Below are 22,775 nucleotides of genomic sequence, written 5' to 3' on the forward strand. Positions count from 1 at the left end.
TTGGACAACCCCCTCTAGTAGATCATCAGGGTTATTAGACATGATGGAACTGACCTATAACATAATTTGGTCATAATGGTCTTGTACCAGCCCATAACTTACCTCCTTTATTTGGGTCATTTTTGGGATCTAAGGCGTCTTCCAAGGAGAAATCATGAGGGCCTTTAAAATTTAGCCAAAAAAAAAAAAAACTCAGATAAAAATTTAAATCATATTGCAACAGCACAAAATCATCTTAAAAAAACAGGAAAGGCAATCTCTGGAGGCAAAACAAAGGCATGCATAGATCCTAAAGGCAGCTACTCCCATCTCTGTCTTTCCAAAACAGGAATAATTGCAACTCAGCCACCAAAACTGATGAGTCCAATTGCTCTGTATGTCAGGGTGTGTGCACATGTTTCATGTTTCCAGTATGGAAAAACTGCATAAAATACTGTATTTTTTGGACTACAAGACGCACTTTTTTCCCCAAAATTTTTTGGGGAAAATGGGGGGTGTGTTTTATAGTCCAAATGTATTTACTAGGAGGGTGGTGGTACTTACTATGAGGGCTTGGAAGAAGGGGTGTTCGGTGGTCCGAAGCTGCAGGGCGATGATCTGACTCCCATCCCAGGCTGGTTCGGCGGTGCTTGGTGGTGCGGGTGATCCGCCATTTTATAAATGCCCGGAGCCCCCGCACTTCCACTGCTGCAATGAGGTGGCCTCTAGAGGTGGTGTGTGTGCAGTTAGAGGTCTCGGAAACGAGTTCTCTTGCCGAGATTTCAATCTGCACGTGTCGCCTCTGGCGGCCATTTTCCTGGAGGCCACCGCTTAGAGCAATGGATGTGCGCGGGTTTCGGGCTTTCATAAAATGTTGGCAGAGCCCCCGCACCACCAAACCTCCCACATGAGCCTGGGATGGGAGTCAGATGATCACCGGACCACCAAACACCTCCTGTGACCCTGCTCCACCAGCGCTGACAATCCCCCCCCCCCCATAGTAAGCTGAATTCGGACTGCAAGACGGACCCCCACATGACGCATTACCTTTTTTCACAATTTCCCTACTGAAAATTTGGAGTGCCTCTTATGGTCCGGTTCGTATTATAGCACCATAAAAATGCTGTGTGAGTTTTTACTTGTTGTTACTTGTTTTTACCCAATTATTTGAATGGATAAAAAACACTGAAAGAATTGACTTACTTAAGATTTTGGAGGTAAAAAAAAAAAAACAAGCTCTGATGGCTCAAATCGGCAACAAAAGAAAAAAAAGCAGCGTGTGCATGATATTTCAGAACGCTCATTCACTTTGCTGGTACTATAAAACACTGTGGGAAAAAATGCACAGAAAAGTGCGTGTGGACAAGCCCCTAATTCCTTTAGAAATTAATGGGATATGGAAAACGGGTAGCAAACTGACCTATGCTGTTTTGGCAACTTGAGACTTGAAAGGCAGAAATGGGAATAACCCAGCAATTTGGGCAGGGCTGGTAATCTATCCAACAGGCATGAGGGGGTCTCATTAATGCAAACACAAGCATCAATCATATATAAGAAAATACAAAGGCATAAAAAGCGTAAACAAGACTGTTAATGTCACTCATCACTCAGTGTTGAGATTTACAGTTTTCCCCAATCACAGTAATAATACTTTGTACTCCTAGGCAGTGCTCATGTAAAACCCAGATATAGGCATTGGTTAATTAATAATGCCAGCTAGTGATTGTACAGTAATCGTATGCCATTATTTTATGATAAAAATTCTCAGGTGCCCACCCATTCTGCAACACTGATTGTTTTTTTATTATTTTTTTACACATTTTTTTTTCAAGTGAATGTAGCTGTGCTACAGAACTTGACACAGCTGGATGCTCGGGAGCGCTACTCTGCAGGAAAAACGTAGACGAGGATGTAGAGCTGAATCAATCCCCTTTATTCTTAGGATTAACGGTTTCCATCTTTTCTAAGACATTGGATGAAAGTCAGCTGAAAAGTCACATTTCAACCATAAAACCGTTCATTTTAACTAATGACGGTTATGTACGTTTGTTCTTTTTTGCCGGTTGAGCAGGTTTGGATCTTTTCAGCAAATGATAAATTCTGACTGATTGTATCGGCCATGTTGGATACATATTTTGATAGATGTTGCAGATTTTTTTTTTTTCAATAAATAATGGTTTGTGAGCCTCTTTTATTGACATGGGTGACTTTAGGTATGTGTGTATCTTTGGGATCGTACAGGATTTGATTTCTTTAAAAAACAGCGACATATCTGTATATGTTGTGTTGTGGCACACGAAGAGTGGTGGTGGTGGGAGACTCACTACTGAGAGGCACCGAAGCAGCCATCTGCAGACCGGACATAACTGCAAGAGAAGTATGCTGCCTTCCAGGTGCGATGATCAAGGATGTGACCGATAGGATACCAAAGCTCTTCAGCTCCAAGGACGTCCACCCATTTCTTCTGATACATGTTGGCACCAATGACACGGCAAGGAAAGACCTACCGACAATCTGCAAGGACTTTGAAGAGTTGGGGAAGAAAGTAAAGGAACTGGATGCACAGGTAGTTTTTTCTTCTATCCTTCCAGTAGACGGGCATGGCACCAGGAGATGGAACAGGATCCTTGATGCAAACAACTGGCTAAGACGATGGTGCAGACAACAAGGATTTGGATTCCTGGACCACGGTGTGAATTACTGGTATGATGGACTCCTCGCCAGAGACGGACTACACCTCAACAAACCTGGGAAACACACATTCGCCAGAAGACTCGCTACACTCATCAGGAGGGCGTTAAACTAGAAGAAGAGGGGACGGGAAGAAAAACATTAGACTCGAACAAAGACGACCCAGGAAAACATACTCAGAAGGGAGGTAAGAACATTTCTAAAACAATCCACAGTGAGGAGATTGGAACAAAACAAAATCCTCTAAACTGCATGCTCGCAAACGCCAGAAGCCTGACAAACAAGATGGAAGAACTAGAAGCAGAAATATCTACAGGTAACTTTGACATAGTGGGAATAACCGAGACATGGTTAGATGAAAGCTATGACTGGGCAGTTAACTTACAGGGTTACAGTCTGTTTAGAAAGGATCGTAAAAATCGGAGAGGAGGAGGGGTTTGTCTCTATGTAAAGTCTTGTCTAAAGTCCACTTTAAGGGAGGATATTAGCGAAGGGAATGAGGATGTCGAGTCCATATGGGTTGAAATTCATGGAGGGAAAAATGGTAACAAAATTCTCATTGGGGTCTGTTACAAACCCCCAAATATAACAGAAAGCATGGAAAGTCTACTTCTAAAGCAGATAGATGAAGCTGCAACCCATAATGAGGTCCTGGTTATGGGGGACTTTAACTACCCGGATATTAACTGGGAAACAGAAACCTGTGAAACCCATAAAGGCAACAGGTTTCTGCTAATAACCAAGAAAAATTATCTTTCACAATTGGTGCAGAATCCAACCAGAGGAGCAGCACTTTTAGACCTAATACTATCTAATAGACCTGACAGAATAACAAATCTGCAGGTGGTTGGGCATTTAGGAAATAGCGACCACAATATTGTGCAGTTTCACCTGTCTTTCACTAGGGGGACTTGTCAGGGAGTCACAAAAACATTGAACTTTAGGAAGGCAAAGTTTGAACAGCTTAGAGATGCCCTTAATCTGGTAGACTGGGACAATATCCTCAGAAATGAGAATACAGATAATAAATGGGAAATGTTTAAGAACATCCTAAATAGGCAGTGTAAGCGGTTTATACCTTGTGGGAATAAAAGGACTAGAAATAGGAAAAACCCAATGTGGCTAAACAAAGAAGTAAGACAGGCAATTAACAGTAAAAAGAAAGCATTTGCACTACTAAAGCAGGATGGCACCTTTGAAGCTCTAAAAAACTATAGGGAGAAAAATACTTTATCTAAAAAACTAATTAAAGCTGCCAAAAAGGAAACAGAGAAGCACATTGCTAAGGAGAGTAAAACTAATCCCAAACTGTTCTTCAACTATATCAATAGTAAAAGAATAAAAACTGAAAATGTAGGCCCCTTAAAAAATAGTGAGGAAAGAATGGTTGTAGATGACGAGGAAAAAGCTAACATATTAAACACCTTCTTCTCCACGGTATTCACGGTGGAAAATGAAATGCTAGGTGAAATCCCAAGAAACAATGAAAACCCTATATTAAGGGTCACCAATCTAACCCAAGAAGAGGTGCGAAACCGGCTAAATAAGATTAAAATAGATAAATCTCCGGGTCCGGATGGCATACACCCACGAGTACTAAGAGAACTAAGTAATGTAATAGATAAACCATTATTTCTTATTTTTAGTGACTCTATAGCGACAGGGTCTGTTCCGCAGGACTGGCGCATAGCAAATGTGGTGCCAATATTCAAAAAGGGCTCTAAAAGTGAACCTGGAAATTATAGGCCAGTAAGTCTAACCTCTATTGTTGGTAAAATATTTGAAGGGTTTCTGAGGGATGTTATTCTGGATTATCTCAATGAGAATAACTGTTTAACTCCATATCAGCATGGGTTTATGAGAAATCGCTCCTGTCAAACCAATCTAATCAGTTTTTATGAAGAGGTAAGCTATAGGCTGGACCACGGTGAGTCATTGGACGTGGTATATCTCGATTTTTCCAAAGCGTTTGATACCGTGCCGCACAAGAGGTTGGTACACAAAATGAGAATGCTTGGTCTGGGGGAAAATGTGTGTAAATGGGTTAGTAACTGGCTTAGTGATAGAAAGCAGAGGGTGGTTATAAATGGTATAGTCTCTAACTGGGTCGCTGTGACCAGTGGGGTACCGCAGGGGTCAGTATTGGGACCTGTTCTCTTCAACATATTCATTAATGATCTGGTAGAAGGTTTACACAGTAAAATATCGATATTTGCAGATGATACAAAACTATGTAAAGCAGTTAATACAAGAGAAGATAGTATTCTGCTACAGATGGATCTGGATAAGTTGGAAACTTGGGCTGAAAGGTGGCAGATGAGGTTTAACAATGATAAATGTAAGGTTATACACATGGGAAGAGGGAATCAATATCACCATTACACACTGAACGGGAAACCACTGGGTAAATCTGACAGGGAGAAGGACTTGGGGATCCTAGTTAATGATAAACTTAGCTGGAGCAGCCAGTGCCAGGCAGCAGCTGCCAAGGCAAACAGGATCATGGGGTGCATTAAAAGAGGTCTGGATACACATGATGAGAGCATTATACTGCCTCTGTACAAATCCCTAGTTAGACCGCACATGGAGTACTGTGTCCAGTTTTGGGCACCGGTGCTCAGGAAGGATATAATGGAACTAGAGAGAGTACAAAGGAGGGCAACAAAATTAATAAAGGGGATGGGAGAACTACAATACCCAGATAGATTAGCGAAATTAGGATTATTTAGTCTAGAAAAAAGACGAATGAGGGGCGATCTAATAACCATGTATAAGTATATAAGGGGACAATACAAATATCTCGCTGAGGATCTGTTTATACCAAGGAAGGTGACGGGCACAAGGGGGCATTCTTTGCGTCTGGAGGAGAGAAGGTTTTTCCACCAACATAGAAGAGGATTCTTTACTGTTAGGGCAGTGAGAATCTGGAATTGCTTGCCTGAGGAGGTGGTGATGGCGAACTCAGTCGAGGGGTTCAAGAGAGGCCTTGATGTCTTCCTGGAGCAGAACAATATTGTATCATACAATTATTAGGTTCTGTAGAAGGACGTAGATCTGGGTATTTATTATGATGGAATATAGGCTGAACTGGATGGACAAATGTCTTTTTTCGGCCTTACTAACTATGTTACTATGTTAATGCAGATCAGACCCATTATTTCAGTGCAGTTGAGTTACAATACTAGACAACACATGGACAGGTACAGCACGGTTTTGGTTAAAACCAGATACATTTTTTTCTAACCCCTATAATTAATAACCAGCAAAGGCTATGCAGACAGCTGCAGGCTGATATTAATAGCCTAGGAAGGGGCCATGGATATTCCCCCCCAGGCTATAAACATCAGCTCTCAGCCGCCCCAGAAAAGGTGCATCTATAAGATGCGCCAAATCTGGCACTTAGCCTCGCTCTTCCCACTTACCTTGTAGCTATGGCAAGTGGGGTTCATATTTGTGGGGTTGATGTCACCTTTATATTGTCAGATTACATCAAGCCCATGGCTTAGCAATGGAGAGGTGTCTATAAGACACCTCTCATTACTAATCCTATAGTTACATGGTAAATAAAGACACAGCCAGAATAAAGTCCTTTATTTGAAATAAATCACACAGACTCCTTTACTAATCTTAACTAAACCATACTTACTGAACGCCTAATCCACCGACACCCTCGTATCCTGCAACAAAAATAAAATAATAAACCACAAATATTCCTCACCCATCCGCCGAGAAGGTAATCCATAATGTCAAAGACAGCCGGCGATACACTGACAGGAGGTAATCCCTCCCTCAGTGTATTACTGAGCTGCAGTGAGAGCGAGAGTGAGCTGATGAACTCCGGTGATCTCCCTTATGGCATTACTGCTGCATGGGAATGTTCTCAAACAGCGGTGCCGTATGACCAGATCTCTCACGGCAGCGCAGTGATATACTGCGGGAGGGATTACCTCCTGTCAGTGTATCGCCGGCAGCCAGGTAGAGCGGTCACATCTCCTGATGTGACTGTTCTACACGTGAGATTGCCGTGGGACAATCTGGATTACCTGGACTACGGCGGAAAGGTGAGTACAGATTGGTCTATTATTTTATTAAAAAAAAAAAAATAGTAATTTTTATGCGAATATGTATATAATTTATTTATTTATTTTTTACTCTCCCATCAGACATAGCCCGATGGGAGCAGTAGTCTCATCAGCCTGCGCCTGCTTTTTTTCCGCAGGTCACCGCTGCGGGTCACAGACAGCTGCACAATCACGCTGACATCAATTTTCTAAGTAAATAGGTTTCTAACATTAACATTAAAGGGAACCTGTCACCCCGTTTTTTCAGATTGAGATATACATACTGTTAAATGGGGCCTGCGCTGTGCGTTAGTTTGCATCTCGGCTTTGGGAAAATGGCCGCCGCGATCTCTTGTGCGCACGCGCGGCATCCCGCGGCAATTTTCCCGAAGCCCCGTGCAGCAGAGCACTCCATCTGCGCACGCGCGGCCCCAGGAAGATGGCCGCCCCCACCGATGACAGGGGGTGATATTGCAGATTGCGCGCTCCTTGTTCACGTGCCCACAGTGGATTAGTCACCTCAACATGCGCACACCACTACGCCACCAACGTAAAGCTGAGGAAGAAACAGCGCTGTGAACACGCCCACCCGACCTGACCAGCCTGATTGACAGGCGAAAACGGCGACTTTGGTAATGTATTGCGCAGCGTAGGTGGGGAATCAGGGTACACTACATACACTATAGTAACGCACAACGCAGGCCCTATTTAACAGTATTTATATCTCAATCTGAAAAAACGGGGTGACAGGTTCCCTTTAAATTGTCACCAGATGTTGGTGACAACCACCCCAAACCTCAAAGGCAAAGAAATCAAACCATAGATGACCATAAATTAAGTTATATGAAATAATGAGAAATGACCCAGGGGAAAAAGTATTGAACACGCTTGCTGAAAGGTAATTATTACTTAGTATAAAAGCCACTGTGGGTGATGACTGCTTCAACAAGCCTCCTGTACGGAAAAACTAGTAGTATGCATTGCTCAGGTGTGATTTTGACCCATTCTTCCACACACTCTTCAAATCCTGAAAGTTCTGTGGGCTCCATATTTGAACTCTGAGCTCTGGGTCCTTCCATAAATTTACTATTGGATTCAGCTCAGGTGATCAACTGGGCCATTCTATTATTAACAGCTTTCAGCTCAATCTCGAGCCAGGGTGACATGATGCTTAAACGAACGCCATGTAGGAAGATCAAGCTTGTGCAAGCCTAGGTAGGTCCACCAAGGTCTTTGCCACTGTTATCTTGATTGTATCAAACCCCTGGCTTGCTGGTCTTCCTCTTCTCCTTGTTCCTTCTAGTCCTCCCAATGAACATGATGTCCTTCTCCAGTGATTGCTCTCTAGATATGATGTGTCAAAAGTAGGCAAGTCTTTCCCCCATCTCACTCGACTCTTCCAACAGACCAATCCATTAAAGTAGTCCCACTAGTTTGCTGCCTTGCGGTAATCCTTGACACTGATCTCTCCTTCAAACCACATATCCAAGCCCTTTCCACTTCCTGCCGACTTCAACTCAAATAATTTCCAGATCTGTACATTCCTCAACCAAGAATCTGTAAAAACCCTAGTTCATGCCCTCCATCTCCCACCTTGACTACTGCAACATCCTGCTCTGTGGTCTCCCCTCTAACACTCTCGCACCCCTCCAATCTATTCTAAACTCTGCTGCCCGACTAATCCTCCTGTCCCCCAGCTATATACTGGCCTCTACCCTCGCCTACTGTATCCTCACCCATCCCTTGTAGATTGTGAGCCCTCGCGGGCGGGGTCCTCTCTCCTCCTGTACCAGTCGTGCTTGTATCATTTAAGATTACTGTACTTGTTTTTATTATGTATACTCCCACCTCACATGAAAAAGCACCATCGAACTGATGGCACTAATAATAAATAATAACAACAACTCATAACCCCTCAGCAGTGCCACAGGCAGATCGCCTCCATGCCACGCCGAATTGCTGTAGTAATTGATGCAAAAGGAGCCCTGACCAAGTATTGAGTGGATTTACTGAACATACATTTCATAGGCCAACATTTCGGATTTCAAAATCATTTTTCAAGCTGGTTTTCTAAAGTATTCTAATTTACTGAGATAATGACTTTTGGGTTTTCATTGGCTGTGAACCATAATCATCAACATTAACAGAAATAAACACTAGAAATAGATGACTTTGTAATGACTCTATATAATGTAGGAGTTTCACTTTTTGTATTGGGGAACTGAAATATCATCAAAAATTTAATTTATTCTAATTTTGTGAGCAGCCCTGTACATCTCTTGATCCTTTGCCTTTTCTGAATCCTGATTGTAGCTCTGGCAGCTCTGTCAAAATAAGGCTGGAGCAGTCTCTGTAGGATCTTCAGTATTATTTTGCTGGCATGAGGTATGAATGCAATAGTCCAATAGTTTCCGCAGTCACTAGCTACTCACTTCTTCGGAATAGGGCAATTTACCAGTTGTACATATCTGTTAAAGGCATGTGATTAACTGCCGCTTCAGAAGACATTTTTAGCTCTATTGGGATATTGTCACATCCAGGTGCTTTGTTTCTTGACAGAAGGTTTCTCGCAGCCACGACTTAGCCTTAGAAGATGTTTGGTTTGCTATAATTTCCAATCTCAATTCTCCCCGTATCAGAGTCGTTCTTGTAGAGGTGCTTCGTGTATTCTTTCCAAGATCTGTTCTGGCTCATTTAGTTTGTTCCCATTGGCGTCATTCAACATTCGAACTCTTGGTTGAAATTTTTGTTGCATCTTTGAGCTTTTGGTATACCTTCCTTGTCTTGCCCTTCAGATGTTCGCTTTCTATCTCTGTAGATATCTTTTGGTAATAAAGTTCTTCATCTGCTCGAATGGCTCTCTTTAGTCTTTTCCTGATGTTAGCTGCATCCTGCTTGTTACCTTTTGCTCTTTGTCTTTCGTCAATGATATTTAGGGTCTCTTCTGTTAACCATTGCTGCGGGGATCTGTTCTGCCTCGGTCTTTCTGGCTTCTTCAGCAATAATTGTCTTTATATGTGTCCTGAATTCCTCAGGCTTTCTTTCATCTGTGTCCAGTGATATAAATCGGTTGCGCAGACTGTTCCAAAAAATGACCTGTTGTCTAGTCAGTTTGCGCAGCTTGACTCTAATCTTTGTTGTCATAAGTTCATGATCAGTTCCAGTCCGCTCTTGGCCTTGTTTTCACGGCAATTATCAACATGCATCTTTGGCAATCGCATATGTAGCCAGTCCAATTCCCATATGCCCGATTTGCTGATGTCCATGTGTAGAGTCTTCGTTTGTGATTTTGGAATAAGGTTTTCATGGACCGTTTATTTGTTGTACAAAAGTCAATGAATCTTTCTCCAGCCTTATTTCGTTCACAAAGTCCAAAGTTTCCAACAACGAATCTATGTTTGCGGTGGCTCACTTTAGGATTCCAGTCTGCCATGATAATGAGTAAGTCTTGTTTTGGCGTCTTGTCGATTTCTTCTTGAACTTGATTATAGAATAGTTAAATGTCCCCCTCTTCGGCATCTGTTGTTGGCAAGTAGACTTGTAAAACTGTGAAATGAATTTACTCTCCTTGTAGTTGTATCTAGATAACTATTACTGACTGCATTGTGCTTCAAGACCATGCCGACGAATCTTAGGTTGAAAATAAGAGAGGACACTGTTTCTTCCATCATTGCCAGAATTGTAGACCCGACTTTCATTTGACTGGAAACATCCGGATCAATTGCATCTTAGCTTGTTAATTCCGAGTAAATCAAGTCCTGTCCAATTCAGCTTTGTCGATGTCGATTATGCCTTAGTTTATGGTTCACACATTCCTAGCAGCCATTCTATCAGCTATATTTTCTTCCTCTGAAACTGGATGTGTTTGGGATCAGTGTCTTGCTGAAATGTCCACCCTCCTTTCATCTTCGTTATTCTGGTAGATTGCAGATTTTTTTTCAAGAATGTCTGGGTAATTCTGTCCATTCATCCTACTTTAAACCATATGAATTTGCCAGTGCCATATGCTGAAAAACAGCCCCACTTCTAGATATTCCCACCTTAAAACTTCACTGTTGGTATGGTGTTTGGGGGATGATGTGCAGTGCCTTTCGGCCTCTAAAGAGTTCAATTTTGGTCTCATCGACCAAACTATATTCTCCCTATTTCATAGGCTTATCAAAATGTTGTTGAAAAAATTTTTAAACATGCTTGAACATGCTTCTGATAATTCTTTTCACTCCTCAGTCAAAGTTTGCGGGGAGCAACTGGTCATGGCCTGTTTATGGGGAAATTATGTTCTTTCCACTTCCAGGTTTTGGCCCCAACAGTGCTCAGTAGAACCTTCAGTACTTTAGAATTTCTTCTCTAACCAATGCCATCTATTATTGCTATGTTATGCAACAATAAGGTAGTGAAGGTCTTGAGACAGCTCACTGGTTTTACCCATCATGAGATGTTTCTTGTGTGGCACCTTGGTAATGAGACACGTTTTTATAGGCTATCAGTTGAACCAGCTGATATTATGTTCCACTAAGTGGCAGGATTGCTTTCTAATTACTGAGCTCGTATCATGGCTTGCCATAGCTTTTTGCACCGCTCTTTCTTCGTTTGTTCAATACTTTATTATTTCTCATTATTACATAATGTCCAATTACTTTTGGTCCCTATAAAAACAGGGTGGCACATGTTAAGGATCTGAAACTCCTAAACCCTTCATCCAATTTTAATGTGGATCCCTTCAAATGAAAGCTGAAAGTCTGAACTTGAACTGCATCTGAATTGTTTTGTTTAAAATTCATTGTGGTAATGTCTAGAACCAAAATTAGAACAATGTTGTCTCTGTCCAAATATATATATGGATCTAACTGTATATACCCGGCCCTCCCGTCAGGGATTTGCCTTGTGCCTCATGGTCCAGGAATACCTGTCCATTCACCTCAGGAGAAACTTTAAGATACACCTGGTTCAGAGCATGAAGAGCAGGACTCTGACGAAGACTTTCAAGCTAGTCCCCAATGAGCCACAGCTTTTTCCACAGCTTGAATTAAAGAATTTAGTCAGGGACTTGGGCTTTCCTAAACATTCTGCACAACCTGAAGGCGCTACGCTAGACTAAAGGAAAAGAACCTGCTAGCTCCTGGTACCTATTTTTCATAGCACAGAAGCAAAGAAATTCCTTCTATACTTTTCTCAAGATGGTACTGTAGTGTATTGCAATGATTTTCCTGGGCTCATGGAAAAATTTAACATCGATTACAATGTAAGCGAGTAGAGATTCTTTACTGATTCACCCCCAAAAATTCTGAAAGCTGTGCTACTGCACAATGGCAGCAAGTATGCTTTATTGTCTGTAGGGTGTTAAATGCCGGGACAGGACTCATCGCTGGAGCAGAAAAATTTGGCCAATGAGAACATCTTTGCAACCTGGACTCAAAAGCATAGTTGCAGAAAGTTTAGTTGATCCCAATAAAGATCTCCTGTCACCACTCCACATTAAAAGGGTTGTCAACTACTAGGACAACTCGTTATTGATCTAAATGTTTGGCCCCAATAAAAGAAAAAAAAGCTTATACGTACCTCACCGTTCTAGCGGTGTTGGCACTCAGAGTACCGGGGCTATGGTGCAGTTGAATGACACGTGTTGCCCGGCATCCAGTCAGCGCCGCCCTCGCCTTCATACGAATTGAATATGAAGTAGAAGTCCGGGCTGCCGCTGCACTCCGACTTCCTCTTCATGCTTAATTCGACAGAAAGTGGGGAGGGACAGTGACACCAGCGCTGATTGGGTGCCGGGCACCACGTCTCATACAACCGCACTAGAGCCCAGAGAGCCGACACAATTGGAACGGCGCCAGCACGGGAGGCAAGTATAAGCTTTTTTTTTTTATTTTAGCAGAGCCAAACATTTAACAAGAAGGTGTTGTCATATTAGTGTACAACCCCTTTACGCTTGGACTGAAGAAGCAAGTTTGTGAAAGCTCTACTGAAAGAAGGAGAGAAGTACCAGTGTACCATGTTTCAGGGACTGTCCGAAGCAATACTGAGGGAAAACATTTTTGTCGGTCCGGATATGCAAAAACTCATGAAGCACAACGTGTTCAAAACAAAAATGAAAGCAGTTGAGAAAAAGGCTTGTGATTCTTTTAAAGAAGTTGTGAAGAAATTTCTAGGTAACAACAAAGATCCAAAATGTAAGTCCATCATGGAGAACATGTTGAAACATTTCAAGGCCTTTGGTTGCCTAATGAATTTGAAGTTACATTTTATACATTCCCATTTGGCCCACTTTCCTGAAAACCTTGGTGCTGTTAGCGAACAGCAAGAAGAAAGATTTGATTAGGATATCAAGAAGAAGGAACAACGACACCAAGATAGATGGAATGTGAAAAGAATGGGGGACTGCTGCTGGATGCTTCACAGAGAAGATCCGCAGGCCTTCTATAAGAGAAAAGGTATCAAAAGAAGCTTATAATAGAAAAGGAAAAGGAGAAGAATTAATTTCCAATAAAGTTGCAGAATGAATGTTCAATAAATTTTTAAACATAATATTGCAAATGTTTGTGGCTACAATAAAGATTTTTCTTGTTCATATTGTCTGTATGTAATTTCACATGTGTTTTGTGCAAAATCCATATGTTATGGTTAAAAATAGAAGTATGAAAAAAAGGAGGAATGCTGGCACCATCAATGAACTCTCCCTTCTGGGCAGTGGACAGGTAGGAAAAAAACGGACTCAACACGACATCAGGAACAGTCTTGAAAGCTTTCCTTTCACCCCTGCAACCCTATGTTTTAAGTTTATCAAACAAAGAAGATGTTTTTAAAGGGAACCTCTCACCCCCAAAATAGACGATGAGCTAAGCCCACTAGCATCAGGGGCTTATCTACAGCATTCTGGAATGCTGTAGATAAGCCCCCGATGTATCCTGAAAGATGAGAAAAAGAGGTTACATTATACTCACCCAGGGGAGGTCCCGCTGCGGTCCGGGTCCGATGGGTGTCGCGGTTCGGTCCGGGGCCTCCCATCTTCACACGATGACATCCTCTTCTTGTCTTCACGCTGCGGCTCCAACGCAGGCGTACTTTGTCTGCCCTGTTGACGGCAGAGCAAAGTACTGCAGTATGCAGGCGCCGGGAAAGGTCAGAAAGGCCCAGCGCCTGCGCCCTCAACAGGGCAGACAAAGTACGCCTGCGCCGGAGCTGCGGCGTGAAGACAAGAAGAGGACGTCATCGTAAGAAGATGGGAGACGCCGCACCGGACCGCGACACCCATCGGATCAGACCGCCCACCCAGGTGAGTATAATATAACCTCTTTTTCTTATCTTTCAGGATACATCGGGGACTTATCTAGAGCATTCCACAATGCTGTAGATAAGCCCCTGATGCTAGTGGGCTTAGCTCATCGTCGACTTTGGGGGTGACAGGTTCCCTTTAAGGACAGTGAGCACAATTATTCCTTCTTTCTCTATGTTAAAGGGAACCTGTCACCCCGAAAATCGCGGGTGAGGTAAGCCCACCGGCATCAGGGGCTTATCTACAGCATTCTGTAATGCTGTAGATAAGCCCCCGATGTTACCTAAAAAAGGAGAAAAAAGACGTTATATTATACTCACCCAGGGGCGGTCCCGCTGCTGGTCAGGTCAGATGGGCGTCTCCGGTCCGCTGTGGCGCCTCCCATCTTCTTTCCATGACATCCTCTTCTGATCTTCAGCCACGGGTCCGGCGCAGGCGTACTTTGCTCTGCCCTCTTGAGGGCAGAGGATAGTACTGCAGTGCGCAGGCGCCGGAAAGGTCAGAGGCCCGGCGCCTGCGCACTGCAGTACTTTGTCTGCCCTCAACAGGGCAGAGCAAAGTACGCCTGCGCCGGAGCCGTGGCTGAAGATCAGAAGAGGACATCATGGAATGAAGATGGGAGGCACCACAGCGGACCAGAGACGCCCATCTGACCTGACCAGCAGCGGGACCGCCCCTGGGTGAGTATAATATAACGTCTTTTTCTCCTTTTTCAGGTAACATCGGGGGCTTATCTACAGCATTACAGAATGCTGTAGATAAGCCCCTGATGCCGGTGGGCTTACCTCACCTGCGATTTTCGGGGTGACAGGTTCCCTTTAAGCCTTAAAAATAGAAGTTTTTTTTTTTTTTTTTAAAGGGAAACTGTCAGCAGATTTTGCCGCTATAAGATGCGGCCACTGCCTTTCAGGGCTTATCTACAGCATTCTATAATGCTGTAGATAAGCCCCCGGTCCAACCTGCAAGTGAAGAAAAATAATATTATACTCACCCAGGGGGGGAGGGGGGAGGTTCCGGTCCGATGGGTGTCGCAGGTCCGGACCTCTCTGACCTTTCCCAGCGCCTGCGCACTACAGTACTTTACTCTGCCCTCAACAGGGCAGAGAAGTACAACTGTGCAGAAGCGTGATACCAGGGAGCGATGAAGGAGGGCAGCGTTGCAAGAAGATGTGAGGCGCCGGACACGGACCTGCGACACCCATCGGACCGGACCACCCCCCAGGTGAGTATAATGTTACTTAATTTTCTTCACTTACAGGTCGGACCGGGGGCTTATCTACAACATTATAGAATGTTGTAGATAAGCCCTGAAAGTCAGTGGCCGCATCTTATAGCGGCAAAATCTGCTGCAGGTTTCCTTTAAATCAGGGCATAAGAAAACCTAAATTCTCATAAACCAAAAATTTACATACCTGTGTTATCTGTTACAGGATTATTTTTTGTTTTGTTTTTTTTAAACAGAAGATTCCTTTCCTTTAAGGCTGGGACTACATGGTGACTTTGGCCACAACACAGATTACAAGGCCAAAAGTCACGCTGTTTGCAGCTGCTACTTCCAACTTTTACACTTTTTTATCGCAGTCCCTTGTGGGTAGAAATAGGACCTATTCACTCACATTATGCTGCGATGCAATAGTGACAACGCAATCTTGTGTTGCAGCCAAAGTCATCAAAAAAAAAATAAAAAGTTCTACTACCTGGTTGTTTTCGTGGCTTAACGGTTGATACACGTGGCTTCTTAGTTGTGATAAATACATCTAGAAATGACATATTATAAAATATTATACATTAGACTTGACATGTTCACTTGATTCTTACAAAAAAATATTTTTTTTTAAGGAAAGACAGTACAAATTGTGGCTTTTAACCCTCTTCTGCGCTTTCCTATTACCTTGTCATCTCTAAACACAGGAGGAATGAATATCTTAATCTCTTCAGAAACCACTTCCCTCCTTGTCTCATCAATCTGCACTGCTGCACTACTGTGTACTTCTTGGATAACTCGTCTGTGCACTATTTGTATGCCTAACCTTTGTTTTCTTGTTCTTAAAAGGAATGGGTTATCAAAAAAAAAAAATCCCAAACTTTTTCATGCTGCTAATGTAGATCATACACCTTACAAAGCAGGCAGCTTCATTAAATAATTGAAAAGTCAGCTATGACCCCACCCCAAATATATGCTCGGCCAGGCATGCATGGGTTTGCAAATAGGATAGGCAATTAATTCACGGCCATAACTCTGGGCATGCCTTATTTCCTGTGCAAGCATATGATTAAAGTTAAAATCCAACATGCATAATCCTTCTTTCAGTGGTCAGATGAGCGCCACATGGTGGGACGTTTCGGCTGACATTCACCTACTGTGTATGGCCACCTTAAAAGGAATTTCAGCTTTGTTATTAAGGGTACAAATGGGAAATCCTCTCCATAAAAAGGGGGGGACATAAACATTTACAACCCTCCCCAACAGCTTGCTCCAAAGCTGCCGCTCCAATGGTCTCCACCAGACGAGAAGCGATGATATCACAACTACTGGTGACAAAACTGCTGGAGCCACTGACTGACATCAGGGCCAGATGACTACTGGTTAGATATCACAGGGGAACAATTTGAAAAAAAATTTCTGTTGAGTTAGGTTTTTGAGCTGATTTATACTAAAATTGGCATGCTGATTCCAAAAATGTAGTCAGTTTTTTTCTACCACGTCAAGTTTTTCCTACACAACTTACCTGCCAGAGAAGCACAATTGCACTGATATCTGTAATAAGACTTGTTATCTGATTACAATTCGACTCATATAGAGCTACGTGGCAACTTGTAAGAGTAGTCACAACTTTGTCATGCCTATTTCTTATATATTTCATTTTTTGTTCATATTTGTACTATTTAAAAAAAAACAACACTTTTTAGGTACAGTAGTTTACGTAGTTTCGAGAAGACAAAAATCCTATAGTTCAAAAACTTGACGTGATAGAGAAAAACTGAGTTTATTTCTGGATTCAGCATCCAAAAATTAATTAAGAACAGTTGTCTGACCTAACTCTTAAAAAATTGTGTTCCCCATATTCAATGCCTCCAGGCAGGCTGAAACCAACAAGATGGCAGCGCTGGAGCAGGGGGTGGATGTTGATGGTAAGTATGTTTTTCGGTTTCCTCTAATCGGGAAGGCATCCCTCTGGGTGGGAACCTAATGGAGAACCCCTTTAACATATAAGCACTTGCGCACATCATACAGCTTTTAGAGTTACCTGGCTTCTTTGTTGGACGTTTAGGGACAACTTTGGGAGGTTTTGTGGCATCAAAGTCGATATCATCTGCATAAGAAAATGAAAAGATCAGATTTATCAGTTATTGCGGTCCATTAAATGTGTTCATGGATCACACATCGCCAGATCAACCCTACATCAGTACTGTTGGAAATGTACTAGCTCCCATGTCGTGTTACATGTAGGTTTCCTTGTAATGATACTTGCGCTTAGTGTGACATTTTTCTTGGGCTTACTCTGCAGAACATGGAAACAGATCCACGACAGATCATCTTCACTCTCAGCTGCCGGCCAGTTTACATTCTGGCCACGCCGTGTGGAGCCTCTACCCCAAGATCCCGGCTCTGACTATTATATACATCATCCAAACCTCAATAATGTGTGGAAATGGGAGCAGAGTGTTGGAAGGTATCATCATTCATGACCAATGCAGCATGGTTAAATCTCTTTATATATGCGCCCAATATAACTTGTGGACATACTCATATTTCATTCATCAGAGGCCACACCTACTGATATAATATACTGTACACCACATTCCAAATTATTATGGAAATTGTGTTACAGTGACAAAGATGAAATGTTTCCTTTAACCCCTGGAGCTTTTTTCGTTTTTCATTTTTGTTTTTCGCTCCCCTTCTTTCCAGAGCCGTAACTTTTTTTATTTTTTCTGTCAATATGGCCATGTGAGGGCTTATTTTTTGCGGGATGGGTTTTACCATGTTGTGTAATAGAAAACGGGAAAAAAAATTCCAAGTGCGATGAAATTGTAAAAAAAAGTGCAATCCCACATTTGTTTTTTTGTTTGGCTTTTTTCCTAGGTTCACGAAATGCTAAAACTGACCTGCCATTATCTCCAGGTCATTACGGGTTCATAGAAACCAAACATGTCTAGGCTCTCTTTTATCCAAGTGGTAAGAAAAAAAAAAATTCCAAAAAATTCCCCCCCCCCCAAAAAAAAATAAAGAAAGAATTGCATAATTTTCCAATACCGGTAGAGTCTCCATTTTTCGTGATCTCGGGTTGGGTGAGAGTTTATTTTTTGCGTGCCGAGCTGACGTTTTAAATGATACCACTTTTGTGCAGATACGTTCTTTTGATCGCCCATTATTGCATTTTAATGCAATGTCGCGGAGACCAAAAAAACTTAATTTTGGTGTTTTGATTTTTTTCTCGCTACGTCATTTAGCAATCAGGTTAATCCTTTTTTTTTTTTTTTTAATTGACCGATCGGGCGATTCTGAATGCGGCGATACCAAATACGGTATGTGTAGGTTTTGTTTTCTTTTTGTTTTATTTTGATTGGGGCAAAAGGGGGGTGATTTGAACTTTTATATATATTTTTTTCATATTTTTAAACTTTTTTTTTCGGTTTGGCATGCTTCAATAGCCTCCATCAGAGGCTAGAAGCTGGCATAGCTCGATCCTACATAGAGGTGATGCACAGATCACCTCTATGTAGCGGAATTACAGCATTGCTATGAGCGCCGACCACAGGGTGGCGCTCATGGCAATCTGCCATCAACAACCATAGAGGTTTTCAGGAGACCTCTGGTTGTGATGGCAACGTACCGATGACCGCGATCACATGAAGGGGGTCAGCGGGGCATGGCCAGCAGCGCTTGTTAAATGCCGCTGTCAGGAGTTTGACAGCGGCATTTAACTAGTTAATGGGCGCGGGCGGATCACGATTCCGCTCGCGCCCATTGCGGGCACATGTCAGCTGTTGAAAAGAGCTGACATGTCGCATCTTTGAGGTGGGCTCACCGCTGGAGCCCACCTCAAAGCGAGGGATACAGCCAGCTGATGTACTATTCCATCAGCTGGCAGAAAGGGGTTAATAAACTCATGGATAGCATTGTGTCCCAGTGCTCTATGGATCACTGAAATCAATCTCAAACCCCTGTGATAATTACTTTGCCAAGTGAGCCCAATTAAAGAAAAACTACTTAAGAAGGACGTACCACATTTATAACAGCAGGTGACAGGTTTCAAGCAACATGGGCAAGAAAAAGGGTCTGTCTGCTGCCAAAAAGTATCACCTTGGTCAAGGTGTGAAAACATTTGATATTTCACGAAAACGTAAGCATGATTAGTGTACTGTGAAGAGATTTGTGGCTGATACAGAGCAAAGACAGGTTTGTGCAGATAAAGGCATAATGAGGAAGGTTTCTTCAGACAAATTAATTGGATTAAGAGAGCAGCTGTTAAAATTTAACATTATACTGACTCATTTGCATCAGCCATTTTCAAAAATAAGGGTAAAATAGCATTTGGAACAAAGGGTATATAGATATACCTGTTATAATGATATTTTTTCAACTTAACGGTAATTGCCTCTACTGTCTCAACACACTGCCATTTATGGGACTCCCTATGTGGGCAATGCGTATCTGTGTTAAAGGGGTTGTCTGGCCTTACGATACCAGTCTGCAGTCACTATGTGACTGCAGACTTGAGAATCCTCACATGGCACCCACTGTGCATGGTTAGGATTCTCCGGTGGCAGCACCAGAAGCATGACCGCAAGAATGTAATTTGCATATAAGCAGTAACATGCCGACTAGTTGGACGTAACCTCACTCAATGCAAGTGTACTGAGTGGGGCCGGACGAGTCTAGTCAGAATGTGGATGGAAAGATGCAAATTGTATACTTTGGTCACATGACAGCCAACAGCAGAAAATCTTCATAACACACAGTGCGTGTGATGTGATGATTCACAAGTCTGCAGTCACAGTGCGATTACAGACTTGTACCATAAGGCCGGACAACCCCTTTAAGTAGGCTTAGATTATTCTATTCTTCCTCGCTCTGCCTTCTAAAATAATCTTTTGTATTATTTATCATGCAATAATAAAAAAAAATAGTGTACAAAAGCAGATATGGATGAAATCCAAAAGCATCCGCAGCCTCTGCTGTAAATCTGCAGACTCATCAGAGCATTTCCTATGCTGTAGAATATTAGATCAGAGATGCAGCTCTCCTCTAAGTAATGGGGCTGGCTGCAGAGAGCTGCAGAACGCGGATGAAACGTCAGGAGGATCAGATCAGTATCGTGTGACCCAGTAGCTCCTTTCTCGGTGCCAAAGGAAGGTAAACCGATGGGCTGCATCCTGGGTGTTGTAGTCGCTGGCTGCACAATGGGCTGTCACCCATTTAAAAATATTAAAACTATTGGAATACGGTCTAAAAAAAAACCCCAAACACCATAATCCTTAGAACAGTCTATGGCCTCCTGACAGTGTGGAGGATTAAAGGGTTTGTCCAGTGTCCAATACATTCAGATCAATCACATAAGTGGGAAGGATTTTGATAATATCCTATTATGGACTGTTATTTAACAGAATGCTCTTCTAGGTTAGTAATAATATTAAAGAAGAGGAAACACAAATAGACTTATGTAATGACGGCCATTAGCATTTCCTTTCTCCAGTGAAAATATTTAAAAAAAAAAAAAAAAAAATCAGATTTCCCAGCAGCTGGAAGCGCATAAGTTACAGATGCCGGCACAGGCAGACATATATGCTCTTCTCCAATAGTAAAGAACTGAGTATCATCAGGTGCCTCATTCCCTATACTTGGCTATTGCCCTTGACTGTAAGGGTATGCTCACACTGCGTCTTTCACCGCTCAAAATAAAAGGAGGAAAAAGCACTAACAAACCTATCAAAACAACGGTCTTCTTAATTTGCATGGAAAACGACCTGCTGCTCATATGTTCAGGCTTTTGAAATGTCTTTTATAAGGGACTGTCAGCACAGAATGACTGGACACACCAAGCACAGGCGCTCGGTGCATCACGGCCAACCATTTATATACACCTTCCGACCTGCTTATTTTCCATTTAAAGGGAACCTGTCACCTCGCTTTGCCGCTATAAGATGCGACCGCTGCCTTCCAGGGCTTATCTACAGCATTCCGCGAGGGGAAAGGTGTGGGGATGGTCTGGTCCGATGGGTGTCGCAGGTCCAGGGCCTCCCATCTTCTTGTGACGCCGCCCTCCTGCTTCTTCATCGCTCCCCGGCAGAGGCACACCGGCGCAGGCGTACTTCTCTGACCTGTTGAGGGCAGAGTAAAGTACTGCAGCGCTGGGAAAGGTCAGAGAGGCCCAGCGCAGGTCAGCATTATAGAATGCTGTAGGTAAGCCCTCAAAGGCAGTGGCCGCATCTTATAGCAGCAAAATCTGCTGACAGGTTCCCTTTAATTCCTTCCTTCTCTAGCTCTACTAAGCCAGAGCTGTCAATCAATGAAGAGGGAGTGGAGATAGAGGAAAACAAGGAGATGGGAAGATGTATATAAAGGATTGGCCCCGCCATGGTGCCCCCTGCGGCAGGACTTCCGTCTGTGCTGACAGAGTCCCTTTAAACGCTTAAAGCTTTCAAAGACGCTATGAGGATATAAGAAGTAAATTGTCCATTCTTCTGTTGTTTTCTGCAAGGAAGACACACAACACTTCCCAATAGAAAACCAGAGAAAATGAGCAAATCCTGAAGCCTCTTTTGCTTGAAAACCAGACGTTTTCGATCAAAGTAAAAAGACATATTATTGTGTTAACATACCTTAAAGGGAACCTGCCATGTAAATGAACGCTATTAACCCACAGATATGTTGTTAGTCTGCAGGCTAATAGCGGTCTGAAGCTGCCCAGTGCCTGGAATGAGAGCCCCGCTGCCAGGAGGGAATTAATTATACTCCTTCTGCCAGCTGGCTGGGGGGCGCCGGGACACGATGTACTGAGCGGTGGCTGAACCTGTGCTGCCCGCACCTCTATGACTGAAAGCCGGAGGCTGCCGGGACCAATAAACTATTTCCTCCTGGCAATGGGGCTCTCAGTCTGGGAAGGTTAGTAACGCTATTAATGTGCAGGTTAACCCCATATCTGCAAGTTAATAGGTTCCCTTTATAGGTTGTATTCTCATGTGACAGGGAAAAAACAATCAGTGGATTCTGATGGAGATATTACCCTACACGTGGCAAAAGGTATAATCAATCAATACTAAGAAATGACAAGCTATAGATGTAGAAAGCCGCAGCTCAGGACAATTTCCGTTTTGGAATGATCCACATTATCACTTTGTTGTTACTGTAATCGTCCCCATAACAGGTAGGTTAATTTGCAGAATGTGTGCAACGAGTCCTTATTGCCAGGAAAATCCAGACAAATATAAACTGCATCCAAGTGCAAAATAGAAATATTCTTACCTGTGTTACGTGTTGGAACTTTCGGTGGCTTTGGTGCAGGCTTAGCTACAGGATAAGAACAAGAAGCAATTACTTGGCTGCTTGTGTTTTCACCATATTTCTCCATTTCATTTATATTATCTATACTCTGCTGTAGTTCACTTATTTCTACCATGGTCATAATTTAGCTTAAAATGTTGGGAGTCTGTCAGCGCAAAATAACTGTGCAAACCAAGCACAGGCACGCTGTTCTTAACTGCAGTGCTCCTTTCAACCTACGGTACTTATTTTGCATCCGTCTCTACCCTTTGCTGGTCCA

At 42.8% G+C, this 22,775-nt stretch overlaps 1 protein-coding gene across 4 annotated transcripts in view; it reads right to left on the reverse strand.

The window, feature by feature from the left end:
- The window catches only part of CD99L2 (CD99 molecule like 2), a 153,866-nt gene that overhangs the window by 30,457 nt on the left and 100,634 nt on the right, over nucleotides 1-22,775 (reverse strand). For 2 of the 4 annotated variants that reach the window (XM_069747061.1, XM_069747060.1), the window contains exons 5-8: nucleotides 22,478-22,522; nucleotides 17,256-17,321; nucleotides 15,705-15,764; nucleotides 103-162 (exon numbers count right to left, since the gene is read on the reverse strand). In XM_069747061.1, coding sequence (XP_069603162.1) covers nucleotides 103-162; nucleotides 15,705-15,764; nucleotides 17,256-17,321; nucleotides 22,478-22,522 — 231 coding nt within the window. The remainder of the gene's footprint in view (nucleotides 1-102; nucleotides 163-15,704; nucleotides 15,765-17,255; nucleotides 17,322-22,477; nucleotides 22,523-22,775) is intronic. The other 2 variants (XM_069747062.1, XM_069747063.1) reach the window with 1 other exon arrangement.

The sequence above is a fragment of the Ranitomeya imitator genome, chromosome 2 (genome assembly GCF_032444005.1).
Source record: "Ranitomeya imitator isolate aRanImi1 chromosome 2, aRanImi1.pri, whole genome shotgun sequence".
NCBI classification, from domain to species: domain Eukaryota; kingdom Metazoa; phylum Chordata; class Amphibia; order Anura; family Dendrobatidae; genus Ranitomeya; species Ranitomeya imitator.